The 24,895-nt window shown below is 37.6% G+C and overlaps 1 protein-coding gene across 1 annotated transcript in view; it reads right to left on the bottom strand.

The window, feature by feature from the left end:
• The window catches only part of PCSK5 (proprotein convertase subtilisin/kexin type 5), a gene marked incomplete at its 5' end in the record, with an annotated part of 595,445 nt that overhangs the window by 230,495 nt on the left and 340,055 nt on the right, over positions 1–24,895 (bottom strand). The window contains 2 exons of the mRNA XM_056806299.1: positions 5,618–5,806; positions 12,027–12,144. Coding sequence (XP_056662277.1) covers positions 5,618–5,806; positions 12,027–12,144 — 307 coding nt within the window. The remainder of the gene's footprint in view (positions 1–5,617; positions 5,807–12,026; positions 12,145–24,895) is intronic.

Raw genomic sequence — 24,895 nt, 5'->3', positions numbered from 1 at the left:
GGAGAACAAAAAAGAAACAACTCTAGAATATGAAAGTTGCTATGGTGGTACACTGTATTTGATGAAACTACCTGGAAAAAGTCTCCAGAGTCCGAAAAGACATAGTGGGTGTTGTCATCACAGGATTTTCCTTTCTTAGCATTTAAACATTTGCTTTTTGTGGGAGAGATACTTTGATTTTTATCTGTATTACCCTCCCCCCATCCCTCGTGGTTTTGTTTGGGGTTTTTTGGACAGTCTTCTTTTCTAAAGACACTGGGATTGATACAACATTTTAGCAGCAGTATTGTTCATCAGATCCCAGCGATAATACTGGAAGAAAACTTAAAGGGCAACTAGTCCAACACTTTCCATTTACAGGAAAGGAGTCTGAGACCCAGGGAGTACTAGTGAGTTGGCTGAGGTCCTAAATAGAAGTTATTAGAGGAAGGATTAGACCCTTGTCCTCCAACTTTAGAGTTAACGTGTCTTTCTTTATTTCTTGAAGTGTAGCATTTCTTAAGTCACTTTCTTTGGGTCTCAGTTTCCTTATCTATAAAATGAGAGGAGTTGGACATATTGACCAATAGCATCTCTTCTGGCTTTAGAACTATGATCCTATGTTGCTTTTGAAATGCCAAATAATCTATTCCATTTAAACTGCTAACTAATCCAGCCCATTGAAAAGTATTCTTTGAACCGAATGCAAATCTCACGACAGTGGTAACCTAAAGGAGTTTTCTTTCAATTCCATCTATGCCTTCTCCTAATCTGTAATAAGAACAAACCTAAAAACAGTGCCACATGAGAACTAATGAAAGTTCTGCATAAAATCCAGATAGATATGGCAAAAGTTGGAGTTGGGACTTTTTCTAATAAATGAGTGCTTTGGAATTTCACTGGTCAGAAAACATGCCAAAAGAAGCACACCCCTCTCCCCTGTCACATCAGTAGGAGGGATCCTACTGACTTCAGGGACTTACAACCATAGGAAACTGGGGGCCTGGAATGTTGCAGCCATGTGGTTAAGAACTCAGGCACTTAGGTAGTTCTAAGGGCCAGCAGATGTTTCACATTTAAAGGGTCAGGAGCAAGTACTGACTTTTTCTTTCTTTCTTTTTTTTTTTTGGGGTGGGAGATAAATGAGTCCAGGGCTTATTTTGCTTATTGAGTGCCAGCCCTCCCCTCTTTTTTCTTAAATAATCCAAACTATCCCCTTTGGGGATGGTTGAAGTCATTTATTTTACCCCTCCCTTTATTTTACAAATACAGAAACTGAGACCTAAGGGGCCTAAGAGATTTACCCTAGATTCTATCATAAGCCTTATAGGTGGTATAGGAACCCGCAACCGTTGACCAAGAAATCAGTTCTCTTTCTACCTCTCCACATCTGAGAATTTTCCCCATGGATCACACCAAGAGGATACCATTTACTCTAGCCCAAGTTGGTCCTCTCAGGATGCCACAGGCAGGCTGATGGGTCTCAGTTCTTGAGACTGGGGTAGGGGGAAGAAAGAGGAAAATCTTTGGTGATGGATCCACTGACTTTCTGGAATCTCTGTTCCTCTTCTCTTGAAGGACATCACCCCACACATTCACACAGCACTTTGGAAACAACGAAGCAGATGTACCCTGTAAGACTGGTTTCTGAAGAATGCTCAGAAAGACTGAAACCAGTGACGATGTCATCTGCCAAAAGCCTGTGATAGAATCCATAGAGCCTCTGACTCACGAGTTTCTTCACTGAAGTCATTTCAGGGGAAGCCAGCACTGAAAAGCAAAATATGCAGGAGGGGGCTAGAGAGGGCCTGGGGGCTCACCAGCCTAAGCAAACTGCAACTGTATGAGGAGGGACTGTTTTTTCTAGAAGGGGATAAGATCTCCACATCTGTAAAACATACCTTTGCACTTCAGCATTTCACCAGGATACTCTTTCAAATGAAACCCAGATGAATAACGGATAGAGGAGGGAAAAAAGGAAGAAAGAGCCTTTACTGTGGGGTTCAGTAACACCAGCTGGCCCAGTCCCCATTAATCATATAATCCTGCATCAGAAGGTCTTGCTTGACTTGGAAAGAAGGTTTTGGTCAGGTAGCTACAGTCACACAGGGGCAGCTGAGAGCTTTGTCTTCTGAGAAAGGGGAGCAGGGGAAGCCCCCAACTGATCTGATGCCAGACTATTGCTGCTTTGCACCTGCATGTGTTTATTTTGGCAAGGCTGTGGTTCCTGTTTAAAGAATTAGGAATTGGCTTCTCACTCCATGCTCTGACAGCAAGAAGAATTCAGGTTTGAGAGAAGAATGAGAGTAAGTCTTCCAAGCATAATAAAAATGCCACTTGGAAAGTCCAACTTGGCATTTCTAGTCACTGTCACTCAGAAAAAAAGACCTTTTCTTCCCTGTTCTCTTCTCATTCTTCTCCCTTTCCCCCTTTCCATTCTATCACTCTCTATCTCTGTCCTTCCCTTTAGTTATTCTATCTCTATCCATATATGTAGTCCTCCCCCTATTCCTGCCCATATCCTTCTCAAACACACTTATATAAAATGTGTATATGTATACATACACACATACACATACATACCAACTATAACATATTACCTTATACTCTAGTTACACAATACATATACATGCATATGTAGGTCTTGATAGGTAAATGCATGTACATAGGTACACATGTGTGCATGTTAATATAAACCATTTAAGGTCATCTGAAGATTAGCTGTGTTAAGTTTGGAAAGTCCCATTTGGAGGCTGGACACACATTGATGAGTTCTTGGGGCAAAGCAACTCTCAAAGACCATTTCTTTCCTAAAATCTCTGCTTCTGGGGATGGCTTTATCATCCTTCCAGGCATCAAGGTTTGATACTTTAGAATTATCATGAACTCTTCTTTCTCCCTCTTCTCTTCTGCTATCAAATACCAAATCTCATCAATCAAAGTCTTTCTTCTATTCATCTTTTCCTATTCACTAACCCACCACCACTAACCCATCAAAGACCCTTTTCTTCTCTCACATAGGCTACTTAAACAGCCTCCCTAATTAGACTCCCTCCTAAAGTCTTTCCCTTTACCAATCCTTTCTCCACATAGTTGAGAAATTAATATTTTTCAGGTTCAGAGCTGGCCACAACATTCCTCTGCTCAAGAAGCTCCAATTGCTCCCCTAATGCCTGTATGATAAAATACAATCTTTTCTACTTGGCACTTAAAGTTCTTTTCTTCACATTGTGGCTTCTTTTGCCTGCCTTTCCAGACTATTACATCTTACTCCCATTACTCTACATTTCAGGCAAACTGGCCTACCTGCTGTTTTCCCACATGCTATATAAATTCCCATCTGTGTGACTTTGCACAGGCTGCCCCTTAAGTCTGGAATGCACTCGCTCTTCACCTCCAACTATTAGAATCTCTAGTTTCTTTCAAAACTCAGCTCAAAGGATATTATTTACTTACAATGAATTATTTTCTCGCCCCCTTCCCTGAAATTACTCTGCATATATTTCATATTTATTTATATATGTGTGTTATTTCTCCTGATAGAATATAAGTTCTTTGAGGGAAGAGACTTTTCATTTTTGTGTTTCTCCACAGGATCTAGCACAAAGGCTGGTATATATGTATTGCTTAACTGATTGATACAAAAGCTTATAAGGTCTATAACTTACATCAATAGGACTGTTCTTGTTGACTACAGATCCCTGAAGTACATAAGTCTAAGGTATCCCAGCTATAGGTTCTTATTTTCTCTTTTCTTTAGGAATCAGAAGGCCTAGTTAATATGTTATAGTCTAGGCTCCTCTTGTCTTACCTCCTCACCAGCTCAAGCAGGGGAGTGAACAATGGGCATTTCCTTCTACCAGGAGAGACTGACTCCAGTGTTTTGACAAGTGAGATCCAGAAGATAATCTCATATCACCTATGAATCTCTGAAGTCAGGTGCCACACCATATACAATGGCACATAGTAAACCTAAAAAATGCTTGTTGATTGAATGGCATTAGGACCTGCGCCCTTGTTGCCTGGAGCTTTTCTCATGATTATAAGTCTTGGTCTGCTTTAATAGAAAAAGGAAAATGTGGGTTTTGGAGTTAAGGAAGTGGGGGGGGGGGTAGAAAGGGAATGTTGAGGTCAAGAGTGTGTGCCTATGGGAATATGGACCTAGGAAAGTCTCTGATAAATAATAGAAATTCATAGGCTCACAGCTTTAGAGCTGAAAGTGGCAGAAGAAATTCAGTCCAACCTTCTCATCTTATAGATGTGTATGAGAGAAAAATAAAAATAATGAGAGTGTCAACATGGAATCTAGGAAACCCAAACTTGTGGCCTAGTGGGATTTGATGAACCCCCAATTTCAGGACTAGCTTATAGGTTGGAGACCCCAAAGTTGTTCCCTGTTCCCATGTTCCCATTTGTCCTTGATTAAAGAGTGATTTTGACTATTAAATAGTTCTGTGTTTTTTCCCAGTCAACAGGAGGGAGACTGTGAGAGAAATAGAGAATGATAATGAAGACAGAGAGGGAAGGAGAGAGAGAAGCACATGATGAAGGTTAAGTTAGTAAGTGGTAAACCTAGAGTTTGCAACAGTGATCTCAGACCCCACAACCAAGTTGTTTGTACAGTTTTTTCATTTGGGCCGTAGTCTCTTCCTGTGACCTCTCATGTGTACTTGAACTGCCAGTATTCAATGAATGGCCCAAATCAGCTAGATTTAATTGAAGAGAAAGGAAGTAAAGAAAAAAAAGTGGACTACTTGGGATCCAATGGTCTTCCTAAGCTAGAAGGAAGAACAACAGAGGGCCTTAAGGAAAAAGGAAAGACAATAAAAGACTTTACATTTTTACTATAACATTCTCAACTATTAACAATCACTCCAGCAAGCTCCATGTTCTTTTAAGTCTACATATTACCCATAATCTCTCTCTCCCAATAATATATATACTTAAGGATGGAAATAATAACTCTAGTTCTCCTCCACTCTTCCAATAGCTTTTAATTTACTTTATTTTAATTTAATTATTATAATTTTATTTTTTTGTTCATTATTTTAGAGTCCTTTTTATTTATTTATTATATATTATATATTTGTACATTTTGTTACTTATATATTTGTCTATTTTATACACTAATTATAATTTTTATATATTACTTATTTTATAAGTCAACTTTTTTATTTATAAAGAATGACTTATCTTCAAAATTATCTATCTACAGGGTAGCTCAGTGGATTGAGAGCCAGGCATAGAGACGGGAGGTCCTAGGTTCAAATCTGGCCTCAGAAACTTCCTAGCTGTGTGACCCTGGGCAAGTCACTTAACCCCCATTTGCTAGCCCTTACTGCTCTTCTGCCTTGGAGCCAATACACAGTAAGGTAAGGGTTTAAAAAAAATTATCTATCTACACAGCATTATTTTAATGGATAAATCCCCTCTCAGTTTTTTCCTGTGGATGAAGATGATGCCTAATCCTGTCCCTAAAGTCAGGCTGGGATTTGTTAAAATCACTATAGTAAAAAAAAAAAACAAAACTAAACTAAACTCTCCCATGCTATATGTCCTCTGAGTTTCATAAAACTGTAAACAGACTGTAATCACAGTATGACAGAGACTGGGCCAGCAGAACCATCCATAAACCTACCTGTTGGCTAATAGCTGGGACCTGGTTCCTGAAGGTGAGGTCAGGTAGATGGCCAGATCTCCCCTTCGAGGGTGGGTAATGGTGATGCGCACAACCACATGCTCCAGGTAGTTCACATGGTGATGGGGGTTGTCGGAGCAACCTGAAGCTTTGTAAATGGAGCGGACAGCACTGCTGGGTCGAATGGTTCTGGAACAAATGTAAAGCATTGCAGTCAATTACTACCCATCCTGGACTAGGATGAGAGAGAGAACTGGCATCACACTGGGTTGCCAGCTTCAGAGTATGAACTTTACTCTTGGTTTTTCCCCACCAAAGCTTAAGAAATACACTAAAGTAATAACAATGTCATTTCACAAATGTTGAAGAGCAAATTCAAATGAATTCCACAAGCATTTATGAGACACTCCCTATGTGTAAGACCCTGTGACAGACAGTGGGGATAGAAAGAGAGAAATGCAAAACAATCATTGCCCTTTAAGGAGGCTACATTCATACAGGCAGTTAGCCAATAAACATTTATTAAGCACCTACTATGTGTCAGCACTGTGCTAAGTTCTGGATATAAGAAGGAACAAATAGCTCCTCTTTCTAAGGAACTAACATTGTAATGACGGACACAATAAGTGAGCAAATATGTACAAACTACATATAGGATAAAGAGGAAATACTTAAAAGATGGAAGGCACTAGAATTGAGAGGAACTAGAGAAGATTTCCTGTACAAATCAGGATTTTAATTGGGATTTAGAGTAAGAGAAAGCAGCTGTCAGAAAGGAGGAGGGAGAGCATTCCAGGGATGGGGACCAGCAAAAGAAAATGCCCAGAGTCAAGAGATGGAGTGTCTTTTTCGAGGAACAGCCAAACCAGTGTCATTGGATCAAAGTGTACATGTTGGGAGTAAGGTACAAGAAGAAGAGAAAGGTAGGAGGCAGTTAAATGATGAAAGGCTTTGAACTTCACACAGAGTCATTTGTATTTGATCCTGTAGATGCTAGGAAATCCCTGGAGTTTACTGAGTAGGGGAAAGGTGGCATGGTCAGATTTGACTACCCTTTAGGAAAATCACTTTGTTGGCTGAAAGGAGGATGGACTGAGGAAGAGAAAAGCAGCAGACACACCCAGAAGAAGACTATTGCAATAGACCAGGCATGAGGTGATGAGGGTGTACCAGAGGAGGGAAAGGGGCATATTCAAAAGATGTTGTAAAGGTGAAACCAACAGACCTTGACAATAGTTTGGATAAGGGGATTGGGGGCAGGGTGGGGGGATAGTGAAGAGTTGAGGAAGAAACCTAGATTGGGAGCCTGAGGGACTGGAAGGATGGTATGGTCCTTGACAGTAACAGAGAATTTAGGAGGAGAAGGATTAAAGGGAAGATAATGATTTCTATTTTAGATATGTTGAGTTTAAAATATCTCCTGGACAATTCAATTTGAGATGCCTTAAAGGCAATTGGAGATGTGAGATTGGAGGTCAGTAAAGAGGTTGGGGAAGGCTAGGTAGATTTAAGAATCATCAGCATAGGGAAGGTAATTAACCCTAAAGGGGCTGATGAGATCAGCAAGTGAAGCAGTGTAGAGCCTAAGGTAGAACCCTGTGTTTAGAGGGCATGATCTGGTTGGAGATCCATCAAAGGAGACTAAGAAGGAATGGTCTGTTAGATAAGAGAAGAACCAGGAGACAATCTTGTCCTGAATACCTAAAGAGAAGAGAAAATGCTAGAGAGGTCAAAGAGAATGAGAATAAGAACAGTCACTGGATTTAGCAATTCAGAGATAATTTTGATAGAGCAGTTTCAGTGGAATGATAAAGTCAGAATCTGGATTGTAAGTAGCATTTTTACTTAGTTTTAGTATAGACATCATACAAATAGAAATAAATGCAAGATAATTTGAGAAGGAGGAAAATGTTAATGTAATGTATATTGATTTTAAAGTATAGAACCATGCAATTCCTCTATTCAATAAACACCTTTGACTCTTATTACATGCAGAAGCAAATATAAACTTTTCTTTGGCATCTGAAATCTTTTACAACATGGCTCACCCTATCTGAGCCTTCCAACCTTATTATCCATTTCTCCTCTTCATTCACTCTAGATTCTTATCATAGTGGTCTTATTTTGGTTTTTCAAACATTATACTCCATCTCATCTCCATGCCTTTCTACTAGTTGTTCCCTCATCTCCATGTTTTTCAAGTCTCAAATCAAATTCTACCTTCTACCTGAGTTCTTTTCTAGCACCCCAACTCTTCATACTCTCTCTCCCAGCCTATATTGCATTGTTTTGGGCCCATGTTCCATTTATACTTGTTTATGTATAGGTTATTTCTGCCTGTGGAATGTAAGTTTCTTGAGGGCAGGGATTATCCTTTTTTTTTGTATCCCCAACTCTTAACATGGTGTCTGGCACATTGTAGATGTTTAATGAGTGCTTTGATATTAATTTTGATTACAAATGATTAATAAGTGATTGATCAGGAAAAAGCATTCCTTATGGAGTAATGACATGAGCTGAGGGTCAGAGGAAACTAAGGTTTCTAAAATGTAGTGGGACATTCCACTCAAGGGGGTCAACCCATACTAGAGTGCAATAGTAGGAAATAAAATGCTTAGTTTGGATAATAGTAATTAGGCCAATAACAAAACAATAGTTAGCCACAGAAGAAAAGGAGGTAGATTGCACTCAATTAGGATTGAGGGGATTTCACAAACTTAAATGGAATTCTTTCCTGTTTATTACCAAAGAGAAAGGAAGAGATAGGGAGGAAAATAAGCATTTTTGTTGCACCTACACTCTATCAGGCACTGGTGCTAAGTGCTTTTTACAAATATTATTTCATTTGATTCTCACGAAGTAGATACTCTTATTATCCCCATTTTACAGATGTGGAAACTAAGGCAAATAGAGGTTAAATGACTTGCCCAGGGTCACACAACTAGGAAGTATGTGAGAGCAGATTTAAATTCAGATCTACCTGATTCTAGGTTAAGACCACTGTGCTACCAGCTTTCCCCTGAAAACAAATCTCTAGTGTGTTTCACATCAGCTCACCAATAATCTGTGACAAGTGTCACTGTTTTAACTTCCGCCACATGCTAACATCAAAGAAAATAAGGGATAACTAGCTAAGTCTTGAGAGAACTCTTTGACATGGAACCCCTGGGAATATGAATATGGAAGGAGTCTCTCAGCAGTCACAGAATCTCTTCCTCCCATTTCACAGATGCTGAGGCCTAATAAGTGAAGCAACCTGCTTAAGGTCTCACAGCTAGGAAGCACCAAGGCTGAGATCTAAACCCATCTGTTCTGACTTCAAATCCAGCAGCCTTTCCCACCAGGCTCACAATGAGATCAAGTTGCATGTTCTGGCATCCTTTGATCATACAGGTTAAAGCTGGAAGATGGCTTAAGAGATGACGAAGTCCAAACCTGTCATTTACAAGGGAGAAAACTGAGGTCGACAGAGTTGCTATCATTTGCCTAAAGTTGCCTAGGTAGCAAATAGCAGAATTGAGATTTGTGCCTAGGTCTTTGGACTTAAGGGGAGACCTGAGTTTAACTTCAGACATGCCCTGGCTAACAAGTCATTTCACTTTCTTCCTCTTTTCCTTCAAATATAAAATGTCTATTGGTGGAGGGGAAGAAAGGAGGGAGTTAACTGGGTGTTTTAATGTAACAAACAAATTTTAAAATTTTAAGATGATCATAATAATAACACCCTCTCTCAGGGTTGTTGTAAGGATCAAATGAAATATTTGTGAAGTGTTTAGTGTGGTGTTTGGCACATAGTAGGTACTTAATACAAGGGCGTTTCCTTCCTTCCTTCCAATATGGTGTTCTTTGTATAACACCAGGTCATGGGAGAAAAATAGCTAGCACACCACTGAGTAGAACTTAATTCTCAGGAGGTGCTGGGAAGTCTTCTTCTGAACTGCTGAGATTGAGTGAGAAAGAAAAAGATTTTTAAAAACGTGACTTTTCATTTCATCCTCACATGCTTCACTGATTGGGTCCACATTCCTCTTACTAGATTGAGTGACCAAGAGAAGTCCTTAGAGTACTTTATGGCTTTATGGTTCATGGATTTAATCTCAGGATGGTGAAATTATCGAGAACGTAGGGAATCGTTCTCTGCATGCCCCCCTTTGCCTGGCCCCGGGCAGCCAAGTTACCAGTCTCTTCTTTCTCCTTTCCTCTCTGAAAAGACTTCTCTGTTTAAGGACATCAGGTTCTGTTATACTGACCAAGACTAACTATCCTTCCTGGAAACCATCACTGACATCACAAATACCTAATGTTTACATCTAACATCTCTATGTATGAACTTGCAGCTTTGGGATTGAAAACTGGATCTTTTGCATCCAACTCTACGGAGAAATTTATGGAAAGGCCTTAGCAAACTAATTAAAGCTTTTTTGTTCCTCATAGGAACAGTTTAAAAAAACAAAACTTAAAGAGCACTATATTTGGATTCCTAAGATCTGGGTTTGAAGATTGACTGCTACTATCTGGGTTTTTTCTTTCTTTTTTTTCAGTTGTGTCTAATTCTTTGTGACCTCATTTAGAGTTTTCTTGGAAAAGATTCAATAATTTCTGAAGTTCTTTCAACATTAAGTCCTACAAATCTTTTAAATGTGGGGACAATTATCCCCTTCTACCAACAGATACAAAATTTATGAGTCTGCAAGACTTGCAAAGCAACCTTAAGCAGCTTTACAGTCATTCTTCAATGCGAGAAATTTTTCTCAGGGGTCTGATGGCTATTTTCTTCAAAGTTTTAAGGATGAGTAGTCCCTCTACTGAGAGAAATTTAATTCCTTTCATACTTTAGTAGATGATCTTTATGAATTGATATAACTGAAAAAAATCATTATCCCACGACTATTCTCTTGATGATGAGTATGTTCCGTCGACTAGAGTGGCCATTGAATAATAGAAACCTGTTCAGCATCAGGCATACATACCCTAAAATTGTTTCCTCCTTAGAACAATCTGCTAGAATGAGATCTGTTGGCACAGTCTTTGAGATTACAAAGTTTCTTCCACACTAGGATTTGAAGTTTTGAAAGAGGTTTTCCACTTTGTAAAACTTCAGTAGTTCTCTATTAATTGTGAGATCAAATATCAATTCCTTTAGCATATAAAGGCCTTCCCTACATGGACTCTTCCCATCTTTTCAGTTTCCTCAACTCCACTTCTGAGATTCTTTGGCTTCCTTCAAGACTCAGGTCAAACATTATCTTCTTCAGATGGCTTTTCCTACTAGTACCTTTCCCTTTATGGTTACCTTCCATCTATTACAGGTACATTTTTATATACCTACCTATGTACAGATCATCTCTCCCATTAGAATATAAGCTCCTTCTCCAATAGTGACAGAGTATGAAGTGAATAGAACCAGAAGAACCATTTATATAATAACAATAACATTATAAAGACAATTTTGAAAGATTTAAGAACTAGGATTAATGGAATAACCAGCCACGACACCAGAAGATAAATGATGAAAATCAGTGCTACTTTAAAGAGAAAAAAATTGGTTCAAGATGTAGAATGAATGGCACATCTTCAGATATGGCTAATGCAAAATTTTGTTTTGCTTGATTATGAGTATTTGTTACAAGTTTTCTATCTTATCTTCCTTACTTTGTTCCTTCATTTCATTCCTTTCTCCTTCCCTTCCTCTCTCCTTTCATTTGTTCCTTTTCTTCCTTCATTCCTTCCCTACCTCCCTCTTTCTTTCCTCCCTCTCTCCCTGTCTCCTTCCTTCCTTCCTTCCTTCCTTCCTTCCTTCCTTCCTTCCTTCCTTCCTTCCTTCCTTCCTTCCTTCCTTCCTTCCTTCCTTCCTTCCTTCCTTCCCTCCTTCCTTCCTTCCTTCCTTCCTTCCTTCCTTCCTTCCTTCCTTCCTTCCTTCCTTCCTTCCTTCCTTCCTTCCTTCCTTCCTTCCTTCCTTCCTTCCTTCCTTCCTTCCTTCCTTCCTTCCTTCCTTCCTTCCTTCCTTCCTTCCTTCCTTCCTCCCTCCTCTCCCTCCCTTCTCTCTCCCCCATGCTCCCTCTCTTATTCTGTTTCTCTCTGTTCTTATCTTTCTCTTTCATTTGCAGGGAGGGAGATGGGAGGAAAAGAATATAAATGTTTGCTAATTAAAACAATATTTTGAAAGGAATGTAAGTTCCTTGAGGGCACGTACTGTTTCCACTTTAACTTTTTTATCTCCAGTGCATTATACATAGTAAGCACTTGCTAAAAGCTTGCTAATTCACTGAGGTATTACCCTAAGATTCCATCCATTTCATGGAAAAGCAATTTTATCTTCTCTGGACAACTAACCAAGACAGACATTAAAAGAGAATGTGTGAGATATTTGAGGGCATTATTATCATAAATGACTGTTTCAGGAAATTACTTGATTTGCCGGTCAGTGCTCTCTACACACACGTGCTGCTGGGGGACAGTGATCCACTTTTCTGCTTCCATCACCATGGCTTCTGCATCCATCAGCCCAAAACCGTAGAGATGACTCACTGTGGAAGGTGAACAAAATGGTCAGTCTCACACCAACGAAATGTATTGAACATTTATTAATCTTATAAGTCATATTGTCTCTCAGAGTAGAATTCATATACCATTCTTCATGACCATGGCTCCCCTTTAGGCTATGTATTTAAGAATTAATAGGGGAAAGCTATCAATAGATAGTGTCTCTTCATTGATTCATTAAATGATTCTTTTACCTAAGTGCCCTAGTCATGGAATATTAACTTCTTTCTATAGTTTCCATAATTTTACATAGTTTCCTAGTCTGCAGAGATTTAAAAAATATTTGCATATTTTCATAGTGTAAGTATACATTGATAATAAGAACCTGGAAGCAAGACAATCTACTCTATTTTTTGTCACAACTAATAATGAAGCTGAATGACCCTACAAGACAAAATATTATCTTTCCTTTTACAGGGAAAGATTTGATCAAACTAGGAAGGCCTCTAGATTTTTGTGAGATCATAATATTAACAATAACTCATTTATTTAGTCCTTTAAGGTTTGTGAAATATGTTGCATTCATTATTATTTCTCTTTTGCAACAACTCTGTGAAGCAGGTGCTGTTTTTATTATCTTAATTTTATAAGTGGGGAGATTGTGGCTCATAGAGATTAACTAGCTTTACCCCCAAAACACTGTATCTTTCACTTTCCAGTGACAGGTCTTATTGATTTCAAGATGAATTTGACATCACTACCAGGAGAATGTATCAATAATTCCTAATGTTCAATTTTTATTCCAATTTAATTTTTAAATTCTAGATTTCATGATCATTTCAGCCTCTCCCAGATCAAATCCATTCTCACACTCCTGCCAAACTGATTTCCTAAAACTTGGCTTTTATCACCAACACTCCCTTGTGGGAAACTCTTTAATAGTTCCCCACTGCTCATAGGATAAATCCCATACTCCATATTCCAGATTTTAAGACCCTCCACCATAATTTGGCCCCAACCTTATTTTTAACTATTCCCTTATGCAAACTCTATGCCAAGCAGGTTGATCCACTCAAAATTTCCTGAACACATTTTGCTCATTTATGCCTTTTTTCTTATTTGTATGTTATAAACGGAATCAAAGAAGGTATGAGCTCTGTGAGCAAAGCAGAATTGCAGTGGCTCAAAATAAATGCAATATGTAAAAATTTAGAGACATCTCCAACCCAAGTGGCTATTTATATGAGCTATTTGTGCCTGACCAGTGGTAGAGCCTTCTAAGCACACATTGATGTAATCAACCATAATTGGACATAATGTTGATTGACCCTGAAATCATGAAGCCATTTTGGTTCTCTTCAAGTACGAAGGACAACAATGGACCAACATGTTATAACTCTGCCTCATAGTATCCTTATCATCTCTCAAAATGCAAATCAATTACTCCCTTCATATGTGACCTCTCCTGATCAACAGTGTTAGCACCCTCTCTAACTACCTTGCATTTCTTATTTTTATATATTTTTCTGTGTATACCTAGAGGGACAGCTGTTGTCTATCAGTAGAATACATTCTTCTTGAGAGCAGATATTGTTTCATTGATATTATGACCATTTCTATTGCCTAGCACAATTCCAGGCACACTGTAATCACTTAAAAGACTTCTTGTAGATTGACTAACTCTCTATCTGAAATGCTTTTCTTTTCTCTCTCTTCATTGTTTAATTCTACCCATGAATCAAGGTCTAGCTCATTACTACCAGGATTTTACTATTTTTTCAAGTAATATAAATAATAACTCACAATTTGCTTTAAGCTTTGTAAAGCAGTTTCCTCACAACAACTCTGTGCAAGAATTATTGTTGTTCTCATTATTTTATTTGATTTCATGCTTGGTCTTATGGTTCTGTGATTTCATCAATTAAGGGGAACTTCTGCTGGGAAACTCTCTTCACTGGAAGAGATGAAGATCTTCTCAGATCAATCAGCCACTCAATAAACATTGCTATGTGTTAGACACTGAGCTAAGGCTATGAATTATCATCATGGAGAATCTATTGGACACACCAAAATTTTCCCAAGGTTACATAACTTGTCTGTGTCAGGCAGAAGGTCAGCCTTTTATCTACACCCTGTTGCCTCCCACCCTTATCTTATGATGAAAAAAATCGGAGCTTCCTAGAAATAAACTAATTTCAGACAACACAGCTAATATGTGGTTAATGTGGGATCTAAATCCAGGGCTCCTTACTCTAACTCCAATCTTTGCAAAGTATGTCAATACTGCTTCTAAATATCTTGCTTTTGTCTATGAAGCTGTGTGACTTTGGGTAGCCACTTTGCTGGGACCCACTCTCTGAGTGTCAGTTTTCTCATCTATAAAATGAATGTTGTACTCAACAGCTTCTAAGTCTCTGCCATTGCTAAATCTGTGAAGTAATACCAGTTTGACAAAATTACTCTTTTAAGCTTCTTGAGGCCTTAGTTTCCTCATCTGTAAAATGAAAGAGTTGGACTTGATGTCTACTAATGGGTCTTCCAGTTCTAAATTTATGGTTTTTGAGTGCCTGGCATTGTGCTAGGCAATAGAAATGGTCATAATACCAATGAAACAATATCTGCTCTCAAGAAGAATATATTCTACTGATAGAAAACAGCTGTCCCTATAGGTATACACAGAAAATATATAAAAATAATAATTGCAAGGTAGTTAGAGAGAAAGGGTGCTAACACTATTGATCAGGAGATAGGATTTGTACCTATGTCCTAGAATTACAATGTCCTATTCACTGCCATCATAGAACAAGTGTTGGATTTAGAATCAGAGGACCTGGGTTCAAATCTTAACTGTTACTTACTAAGTGACCTTGGACCAGACACTTGTATTTTGGTTGCCTTAACTGAAAAATGAAGGATTTTGACTAGAAGGATTTTGCCTTCTGAGGTCCTTTCCAGCTCTAGATATAATAACCATCCAGGTCTCTTCCCACTGAAAATCTGTGGTTTTAAGTTATAAAACTGCAACTCAAACTCAAATCCTTTTGATTCAAACCCAATACTTTCTCTCACTATAACAGGCTTACATCTCATTCAGACATCCAACCTTCACCAATTTCTTCAAATGCACCTGTGCTTTACTGCCTTTTTGCATTCCTTCTTGAACTTCAATCAGAACAAGAATCCTCAGCCAAATCTCATTAATCATATAAGCTTATTGGTATATGTAACTACTTAGAAAGGCTGCCACAAAATTAAATCTTTGTATATTGGGATATATATTTCAGGGGTCGAGGAAGACAAGAGAGGTGTAATTAAAAGGGAAAGACTTTTAAAACCTCTTGAGGTTGAGTATTGATAAATCAATATAGACTGAACCACGACACATCTCTCAGGAAAATGTACATGCCCAGTGTTTTAAAGAAGCATCCTCCAAGGAATGGAACAAATCTTTCCAGCTGGGCTCTGCAGAGGGTATGGAAAACACCTTACCCCTCCCTTATCAATGTCAAAGTAGAACAGGACACAGGAAAAAGTATATTCATGTAAACATTCATTCATTCACTCAACAAGTATTTCATTAAGCACCAACTAGTATAGGACAAGCACTGTGCTCAGCCCTGGGGACACAAAGTCAAAAACAGAAAAAGCTGTTTTCAAGAAGTTTATATTCTATTGGAGGAAACAACATATATATATACCAATGAGTAAATACAAAATATGTTCATTCTGGGAATGTCCCTGCCCTCAAGGAGTTTATAGTTTATTGATGGGTCTAGTATAGTGCTTGGTAGTCAGTAGGCATTTAACAATGTTTGTTGATTGGCTGATGGGAAACAACTTGTCCGCCAATAAAAAAGTGGAAAACAATCTCAAAGAAAATAAAAGTTGGTATTGGTACAGGGTAAGGGAGGGAACCTGAAAAACAGGGGATCAGGAAAGCTACAACACAGTAGGATAGACAATGAGATGAGAAGGAAATCAATTCATTGCATCTTTAAAAATTCATAATGCTATCCCCTAAACTTCTCTTTTCTTTGTTAGTTTTAATAAGCATAACACGCGGGGACAGCTGGGTAGCTCAGTGGATCGAGAGCCAGGCCTAGAGATGGGAGGTCCTAAGTTCAAATCAGATCTCAGACACTTCCCAGCTGTGTGACCCTGGGCAAGTCACTTAACCCCCATTTCCTAGCCCTTACCACTTTTCTGCCTTGGAACCAATACCCAGTATTGATTCCAAGACAGAAGGTAAGAGTTAAAAAAAAAAAAGCATAACATGCCTAGGGTATTTGGTGACCTTACATCAATCTATTCCTTAACGGTTTGACAATGACTTGAAATATGATTAAATGTCTTCACCTTGTATGGCTTCCCATCTTCCATCTCTTAAGCCATTGTATAAAATATATGCTCATTATCTATGCTACTGTTAGAGGGTTAGATATTATGGAGAGTGGAAACTTTTGCTTTCCTTTGTGGAGCATTTATCTCTGCATGAGATGTCCTCACTCCCTTGTACAGACTATGTTTCTCTCTCAGTATTCATGGCATTCATAAGCTCCCTTCCTCAGAGCTCCCATGACCTTCATGCTGTAGTTGTATTCTTAGCATAGTGTCTGGCACATAGGAGGCACCTTATAAATATTTGCTAATTGATTTCCAGTGGCTGCCTTTGGAAGTCTCAGTAGGTAGCCTGGAACAGCTGGATCCTGGGGATCAGGGCATAGAGAGGGATCATTGAGGCTAGAACTAGAGTATTTATCAACAGCAATCTCTTCTGTCTGCTTCCTTTCCCCCTCTCCTTACTTCTTCCTGCTCTACCTTCACAATGAACTTTTCTTCCTTTATATTTGCACTACTGATATCAGAAGGTGAATGGGAACAGAAAGGTTTGTCATGTATTATTTAATTGTGAGGTAATTAGTAAGCTGGGACTCAAGGTCCTATTGCAGTTCCAGAGAACTACACAAGTAAAAAAGGTATACAATTGTGTGATGCTAGAAAAGGATGCCTATTTTATGTTGTTGTCCAGTTGTTTTGGTCATGCCTGACTCTTTCTGACCCCATCTCAGGTTTTTTTGGAAGATACTGGGAGTGGTTTGCCATTTTCTTCACCAGCTTATTTTGTAAGTGCCAATAAATATCCCTGCAGTGTATGGATGGGCTTTAAGAGATAATTGAATGTAATCCATCCAACTGAGAGATGAGGAAAACTTATGTCCTACCACAAACTGTCTTGTTTTTTTGGTTGTTTTTGTGCTTATCAAACCCTGAACTGAATTGTAGGCAAGAATAGGGCCTTGTAATAATAATAATAATAATAAATGCTTAGTAAATGGTTGGTTGATGAATAAATAATAGATAATAAAAAATGTTACATGGGAAAGAAGGATCCTTCTCAAAATGTCATAAATATACAAAAATGTTTTTAGCAGCTCTTTTGATAGTGGCAAAGAACTGGAAACTTACAGAGTGTCTATTAGTTGGGGAATGACTGAACAAGTTGTGGATATGGTTGTAATTAAATACTATTGCACCATAAGAAATGACAAAAAGGATGAGTTCAGAAAAATCTGGAAAGACATATGAACTGATACAAATTAAGTGAGCAAAACCAGAACAGTGTATACAGTAACAGAAATATTATGTGATGATCAACTGTGAAGGAATAAAAAATGATCAGGAAAACAAAGTCCAAGAAAATTCCAAGGCACTCACGATAAAAAAAAAATGCTATCCAAAGGCAAAGAAGGAACTGTTGGAATCTGATTGCAGATCAAAGCATGCCATCTTTCACTTTATTTCCTTCATGGGTTTTTATTGTATAAGAGTCTTCTCTCATGGCATGGGAAATATAGAAATGTGTATTGCATGAAAGCACTAGTATAACCCATATCAGACTATTTACTCAGGGAGGGAAGGGGGCAGAGGGAGAGAAAATCTGAATTGCAAAATATCAGAAAACAATTGTAAAAATTGTTTCTACATATAATTTTAAAAAATAAAAGAAAGTTGAATTTTTTTTAAATGCTTGAAATAAATAACCTCATCCTACTATTACAAGGAGGGGAATTAAAGATGATAGGTAAATTATTGGGAGAGCCTGGAAATCAAGTCAACAAACATTTATTAAGTTCCTACAATGTGCCAGGTATTATGCTAAGCACTGGGAATGACAGAAAAACAAAATTAGCCCTTACTTTTAAGAAGCTCACTGTCTCATGGAGGAGACAACTATGTACAAACTAGATACATAAAGGAAAAACTAGATAGAGATAATCTCAGAGGCAAAGCATTAGCAAGAAGGGGTATTAAGCTTCTTATAGAAGGTGGGAGTTTAGCTGAGACTTGATGGAAGTCAGGGAAGCCCAGGAGAAAGATGAGGAAGGAGAGTTTCAGGTAAGAGAATATTCAGTGAAAATACACAGAATAAGGAGTATTTTGTGTAAGGAAGAGGAAAGAGGCAAATGTCACTGGATGGATGAGTATGTAGAAATGAGTAAAGTTTAAGAAGACCAGAAAGGTAGAAGAGGACTAGTGTGTTTGTTGGAGAGAGGGAGGTCGCATTAAGATACATTATCCTTCAGTTTCTTTCAAACTAACCCTGTTTCATTCTTATTCATTATTTTAAAATCTATCCTGCTACTTTAAAAATTTTAAATCTATTTAATTATTTGTTTGTTATATTAAATGCCCAGTTAACTTTTCCCCCCTTCCTTATCCCATTAGAGAAGGCATAATTTGACAAAAAGATATATGTAGATATAAAATTGTCTTACTTATTTGTATTTATTAGTTCTTTCTCTGGAGATACACAAGCCATTCTTCAGACAATATTTCCATTACTGTATATAATGTTCTCTTGGTTCTACTCATCTTAATCTTCATAATTTTATGTATGTCTTTCCATGTTTTCCCAAAATTAACCTGCTTGTCATTTCTTACAGCACAGTAGTATTCCATCACAATCATCTACCACAACTTGTTTAGCCATATCCCAATTTGACTATTTATCCATTGATGATGGCTCATATTGTTACATGACAATGTTCTCTACATATTTTAAATATGCGACCTCTATCTGAGAAAATATAAAAAAATTTTCCCTTTTAATTTTGGGTGCTTTAGTTTTATTTTTTAAAAAATCTTTTAAAATTTAATGTGTTCACAATTATGCATTTTATATCTCCCAATACTCTCTATCTTTTGTTTATTAATAAATTCTGCTACTTTCACTATCTTCTCTCCATTCTTTATTACTAACCCACTTAGAGACTAAACTCTCCTCCATGAAAAAGCCAATCTACACATCTGTGGAATTCCTTTCTGTAGCTGAGGTGTCCTATCTCAATCAATCTTACTCCCACGCCATCCCATTCAGCCATCTTCCAGGAAACCAAGGCCAACCCATTTGCATTGCCACCTTCTTTATATCCTCAGCCCCTTCCATCTTTTTATCTGGGAATAGTAATCCAAGCAATACTACCATTCTAAGGGGAATACCAATAAATCATCCTATGGTAAAACTTAAACTCTGTGACTCCTCAGATCAAAACTCACTTCTCTAGCTCCACATTTCCCTCTATTGGATGTCTTCCTTTCTTAGAATGCACATCCATGAGGGCAAGGGAATTTTGAATTGTATAGTGTCTGGCACATTGTTGTTATTGAGTCTTTCAACTCTTTGATGTTTTCTAGGCCAAGATACTGAAATGATTTGCTATTTCCTTCTCCAGCTCATTTTAGAAATGAAAGAACTCAGGCAAATGAAGTCACGCAATAAGTAGATATGAACTCAGGAAGATGCGTCTCCCCTATTCCCAGATCATGTTCTATCAGCTGGCCCTTAATAAATGCTTTTTTCACTTACTCACTCATTCAAGAATCTGTGGCTTCACAGGTGAAGGTTCTTCCTCTACCAATTCTATTGGCAACCTCTACATGACTTAGAAAGGTCTATGAGGGTTACTTTGGCCTGAAAAATTATCACCCATTGGCCAATAAGATTAGGAATCTCTTTGAACTTAGCTAAGCTGCTATTGTAAAGTCCTGCTTTAATGTCTCATCATAAAGTGGAGGTGGCCCTGTTTTTCACTCCCTCCTCCCAAATCAGGTGCATTTGGCCCAGGTGCCAGAATCTCTGCTTACACCATTATTCCCTTCACTGTAGGGAGGGAGGAAAGAGAGAGGTACTAAGGGTATGGAATATTGTATATAGATACACTGTCAAATGCAATTGTATCAGATGGCTTTGCATAAAGAAGATGGAAGGTGTGAAGAGGATATAACTGTGGTATAAAAAACAAACAAACAAAGGTTAGCAACAAATGTTGCAACAAACTTTAAAATAATATGAACTCTAAAATCCATATGAACTCTAATGACTGAAACTGGGCGAAGAGAGTCTGTTCAACAATCCACATAAAGGAAATAGAAAAAAAAAACAGTAAAGACTTCTGAATTCTCTTTACTCCTGACTGCTTTAAGATTTACAAAGCATTAGATACATATCCTTTATTTTGAGGCTGTGAGGCTGTGAAGATGCTATTAGTCTTATCTTACAGAAGAGGAAACTGAGTCTCAGAATTCACAAGATCATAAATGTGTAGGGGGGAGGTACTTTTGAGGCTGTTGATTTAAATCTATTGTTTTACATGTGGGAAAACTGAGGCTCAGAGAGTTTAAATGATTTGCTGATTAAATGTCTTTACATAAGTCTTTAGTAAATTAAGGGATTTGAGTACAAGTCTCCTTGACTCCCAACCCAGTGTTCTGCTATAGTTTATGAGATGTACTGTCAGGAAGAGCACCATTTTAATAAAAATATGTGGTACATTACAAGAGATCAATTTAGTTTGAGTTTTAAGTCTGTTGACAATGTTACATATTTGTCATGTCTCAAAAATGAGTTCCATTTCACCTGTTAGCTCCTAGCAAACAGAATGATGAAAGATACATTTTGTATTTTCCAAAACACAGGTGGTTTAAAAAAAGTCACTGAGGCTTGTCCCGACCTGGCCCATGTATGACCAGACTGGCTTGGGAGAAAAGACTTTCCAAGCCAAAAAGGACATACCATTTTAGCTTACAGTCTCTCCTGATTGGGTAAGAAGATGTGGAAAAAACAGACATGTTTTCATAGTTTTAGTTGAGTTTGAGATGAAAATAGAAGTGCTGAGGACTGACTATCTATTTGGGGGAGTATAACTCACTTCAGAAAAGCAACTATCATTTACCTAAGGAACAGTCCCAGATAAGATGCTTAGCGGCAAAACATAGCCAAAGATAGATACCAATTAAAGGAATTCTCTAAATATTGGGTCTAAGGAACCTGCTACTAGACGTTTTATCATCTCTGAATGAATATCAAGGACCTGGGCAATAAAGAAAGTGCTTAAATAGTCAAGACTTCTGTTTAAACTACAAGCTTTTACATTTAAAAAATAATTTTCCAAATCATTATCTTTCCCATCTCTCTGTCTTTACACAAGTTTCCCATCCCTGGAATGCATCACTTTCTCACTATTGGGTCAGATATTACTAAATAAGCCCTTTCCTGATGCCTCCAGTTATTGGGAGGGGGGATCACCCTCCTCAAATTATCTGTGGACATGTATCGCCAAATAAAACAAAAGCCTCTTGAGGGAAGAATAGGTAATTTTTTCTAAAGACATTTGAAAAAGGAAGCTAGTAAATAGTGTAAGGTTGCCCATTAATTCTAAGTCTCTAATAACTTTGTGATAAACATAGAAGCTTATTTGTGTACATATTGTATTCCTGAGTAAAATGTAAGCTTCTGTGGCGTGGGGACAGGTTCCATTTTTGTCTTTGTAACCACACCTCTAGCACAGCACCTTGATTGGAGGAGGCACTAAATGAATGATTGTAGAATTAATGTTGGGTAGTTAGTTTGTGACAACTTTGTCAAATATTACTTATGAAGAATTCATTAGCAATAAAAGAGCTGGTTAATTAATGATAGAGGCTTCTCTTCAAAGTTTATGAACATGCATAACTAGCTGATAGTGACCAGACATACAGCACAAGAGCCATCTAATGGTGAAACATGGAAACGACACTTACACAGAGAGGGATCTCATTAATATTTCCTTCCTTCCTTCCTTCCTTCCTTCCTTCCTTCCTTCCTTCCTTCCTTCCTTCCTTCCTTCCTTCCTTCCTTCCTTCCTTCCTTCCTTCCTTCCTTCCTTCCTTCCTTCTTCCTTCCTTCCTTTCTTTCTTTCTTCCTTCCTTTCTTTCTTTCTTCCTTTCTTTCTTCTTTCCTTCCTTCCTTCCTTCCTTCCTTCCTTCCTTCCTTCCTTCCTTCCTTCCTTCCTTCCTTCCTTCCTTCCTTCCTTTCTTTCTTTCTTTCTTTCTTTCTTTCTTTCTTTCTTTCTTTCTTTCTTTCTTTCTTTCTTTCTTTCTTTCTTTCTTTCTTTCTTTCTTTCTTTCTTTCTTTCTTTCTTTCTTTCTTTCTTTCTTTCTCTCTTTCTTTCTTTCTTTCTTTCTTTCTTTCTTTCTCTCTCTCTCTCTTTCTTTCTTTCTTTCTTTCTCTCTCTCTCTTTCTTTCTTTCTTTCTTTCTTTCTTTCTTTCTTTCTTTCTCTCTCTTTCTTTCTCTCTCTTTTTCTTTCGCTCTTTCTCTCTCTCTTTCTTTCTTTCTTTCTTTTTTCTTTCTTCTTTCTTTCTTTCTTTCTTTCTTTCTTTCTTTCTTTCTTTCTTTCTTTCTTTCTTTCTTTCTTTCTTTCTTTCTTTCTTTCTTTCTTTCTTTCTTTCTTTCTTTCTTTCTTTCTTTCTTTCTTTCTTTCTTTCTTTCTTTCTTTCTTTCTTTCTTTCTTTCTTTCTTTCTTTCTCTCTCTCTCTCTCTCTCTCTCTCTCTCTCTCTCTCTCTCTCTCACCTCCTCCCCTCTCTCTCTGTTTCTTTGTCTGCCTGTCTGTTTCTATTTGTTTATTTGTTTCTTTTTTTTCTTACCTTCTGTCTTAGAATCAATATTGTGTATTGGTTCCAAGGCAGAAGTGTGGTAAGGGCTATGCAATGGAGGTTAAATGAATTACACAGGGTCACACAGCTAAGAAGTATTTGAAGCCAGAATTGAACCCAGAACTTCTCATCCTCCTCATTTAATGAATAATTTCCCAAATGGAACCTTGACGTATATGGGATCATAGATGTGAATAAGGGAAGAATTGGGGGGGGGAGGGGAGGAAGGAATAAATATTTATATAGCACCTACTAAGTGCCAAGAATTATATTAAGCATTTTATAAATATTATCTTTTTTCATCCTCACAACAATCCTATAAGGTTGTTGCTGTTATCATCTCCAGTTTATAGCAGAGGAAACAGGGAAATAAAAGTGAAATGACTTGTCCAGGATAATTAACCAGTTAAGTGAGTAAAGCATTTTAATTCAGGTCTTCCTGATTTCATATTCAGAGATCTATGCACTGAGGTACCTAGCTGCCTGTAGAGATCAAGGAATCCAGAGCTTCCATTTTACAAATAAGGAAACCCAGAGAGGTTAACTTGTCCAAAGAAGAGGATAGTAAATAGAAAAGCAAAGATCTGAACTCAGGAAATCCAAGGATTTATAATGTTTCTAACATCAGGAATAACAGAGGAAGAATCTGGCTTAATTACTTTGTACAATTCAAATATTAATTTCTAAATTGTCTACTTTTATGTTAAAGTTTTTGTCATAATACTTGCTGAATCCCAGGCTAGTAATTATTTCATTAATCAATCATTAATTATTTATTGGATGTTCATTATGTTCCTAGCACTTTTGGATAGGTAAGATGTATCAGAAGATCCTTGCTTTAATAGATCTGATGATCTAATTAGACACATAAATTGAACAAATGAAAAGTAGAAAACAGTTATATGCTAATGATTGTGGTTATAAAAGTAACCCATGTTCAGATAACATGAAATCATGTAGAATGGAGTAGTCTAAAAAAGTTTCAAAGAAGAATTGGAACTTGAGCTATGCCTTGTGAGATTGTTTCCACTAGTAAAAGAGAGAGGACACATTCCAGGGATATATTTACTGTTCAGTTTTATCAGATTTTTTGTGACCCCATTGGGGATTTTCTCAACAAAGATATTAGAGTGGCTTGCTATTTTCTTTTCTGGCTCATTTTGAGATGAGGCAAACAGGGTTAAGTGACTTGCCCAGGATCACACAGCTAACTGTCTAAGCCCAGATTTAAATTTAGGAAGATGAATTTTCTTGACCTTAGGCCCAACACTCTATCCAGTATGCCACTTAGCTACTCCATTTTAGGAGTGGGGGAAAAATACAACCTCTATGCTGGATAAAGAGATTAGAGCCAGATTATGTAAGGCTTTGAAGGCTGTAAAAAGGAACTTCATAAAGCCATTATATTTCCTATGTTCAATTTTATCAATGAATAAGTCCAGTTCTCCCAAATATGTTTACAACATAAAGAGAGTTTTGCTTGTCAGCTCTGGGATGAGGGAGGAAAAAAGGGAGGGACACAATATGGATCATATGACTATGGAAAACTCATGTGGAAATTTGCTATTAAATGAAAAATTTAAAAACAAACAAAGAGGTCAATGAACCAAAAAAACCAAAAACATAAAGAGAAAGGAAGATGCCTACTAATTTGAGGGGGATGCTTACTAAATGTGGTGTCAGGCATTAAAGAGATGTCTGCAGCTTTAGAGATCTCTTTGATTGTCCTGGTGCCATCACTTTAGCTTTTGTTTCCTCTTTATCTACTAATCAAACTAAGTCAAATGCTTAAGGCTTTGTCTTCAGGCCTTGTCCCTCTTTT

The sequence above is a fragment of the Monodelphis domestica genome, chromosome 7, assembly GCF_027887165.1.
Source record: "Monodelphis domestica isolate mMonDom1 chromosome 7, mMonDom1.pri, whole genome shotgun sequence".
NCBI lineage: Eukaryota > Metazoa > Chordata > Mammalia > Didelphimorphia > Didelphidae > Monodelphis > Monodelphis domestica.
This window is presented reverse-complemented; position numbering and strand designations above follow the sequence as displayed.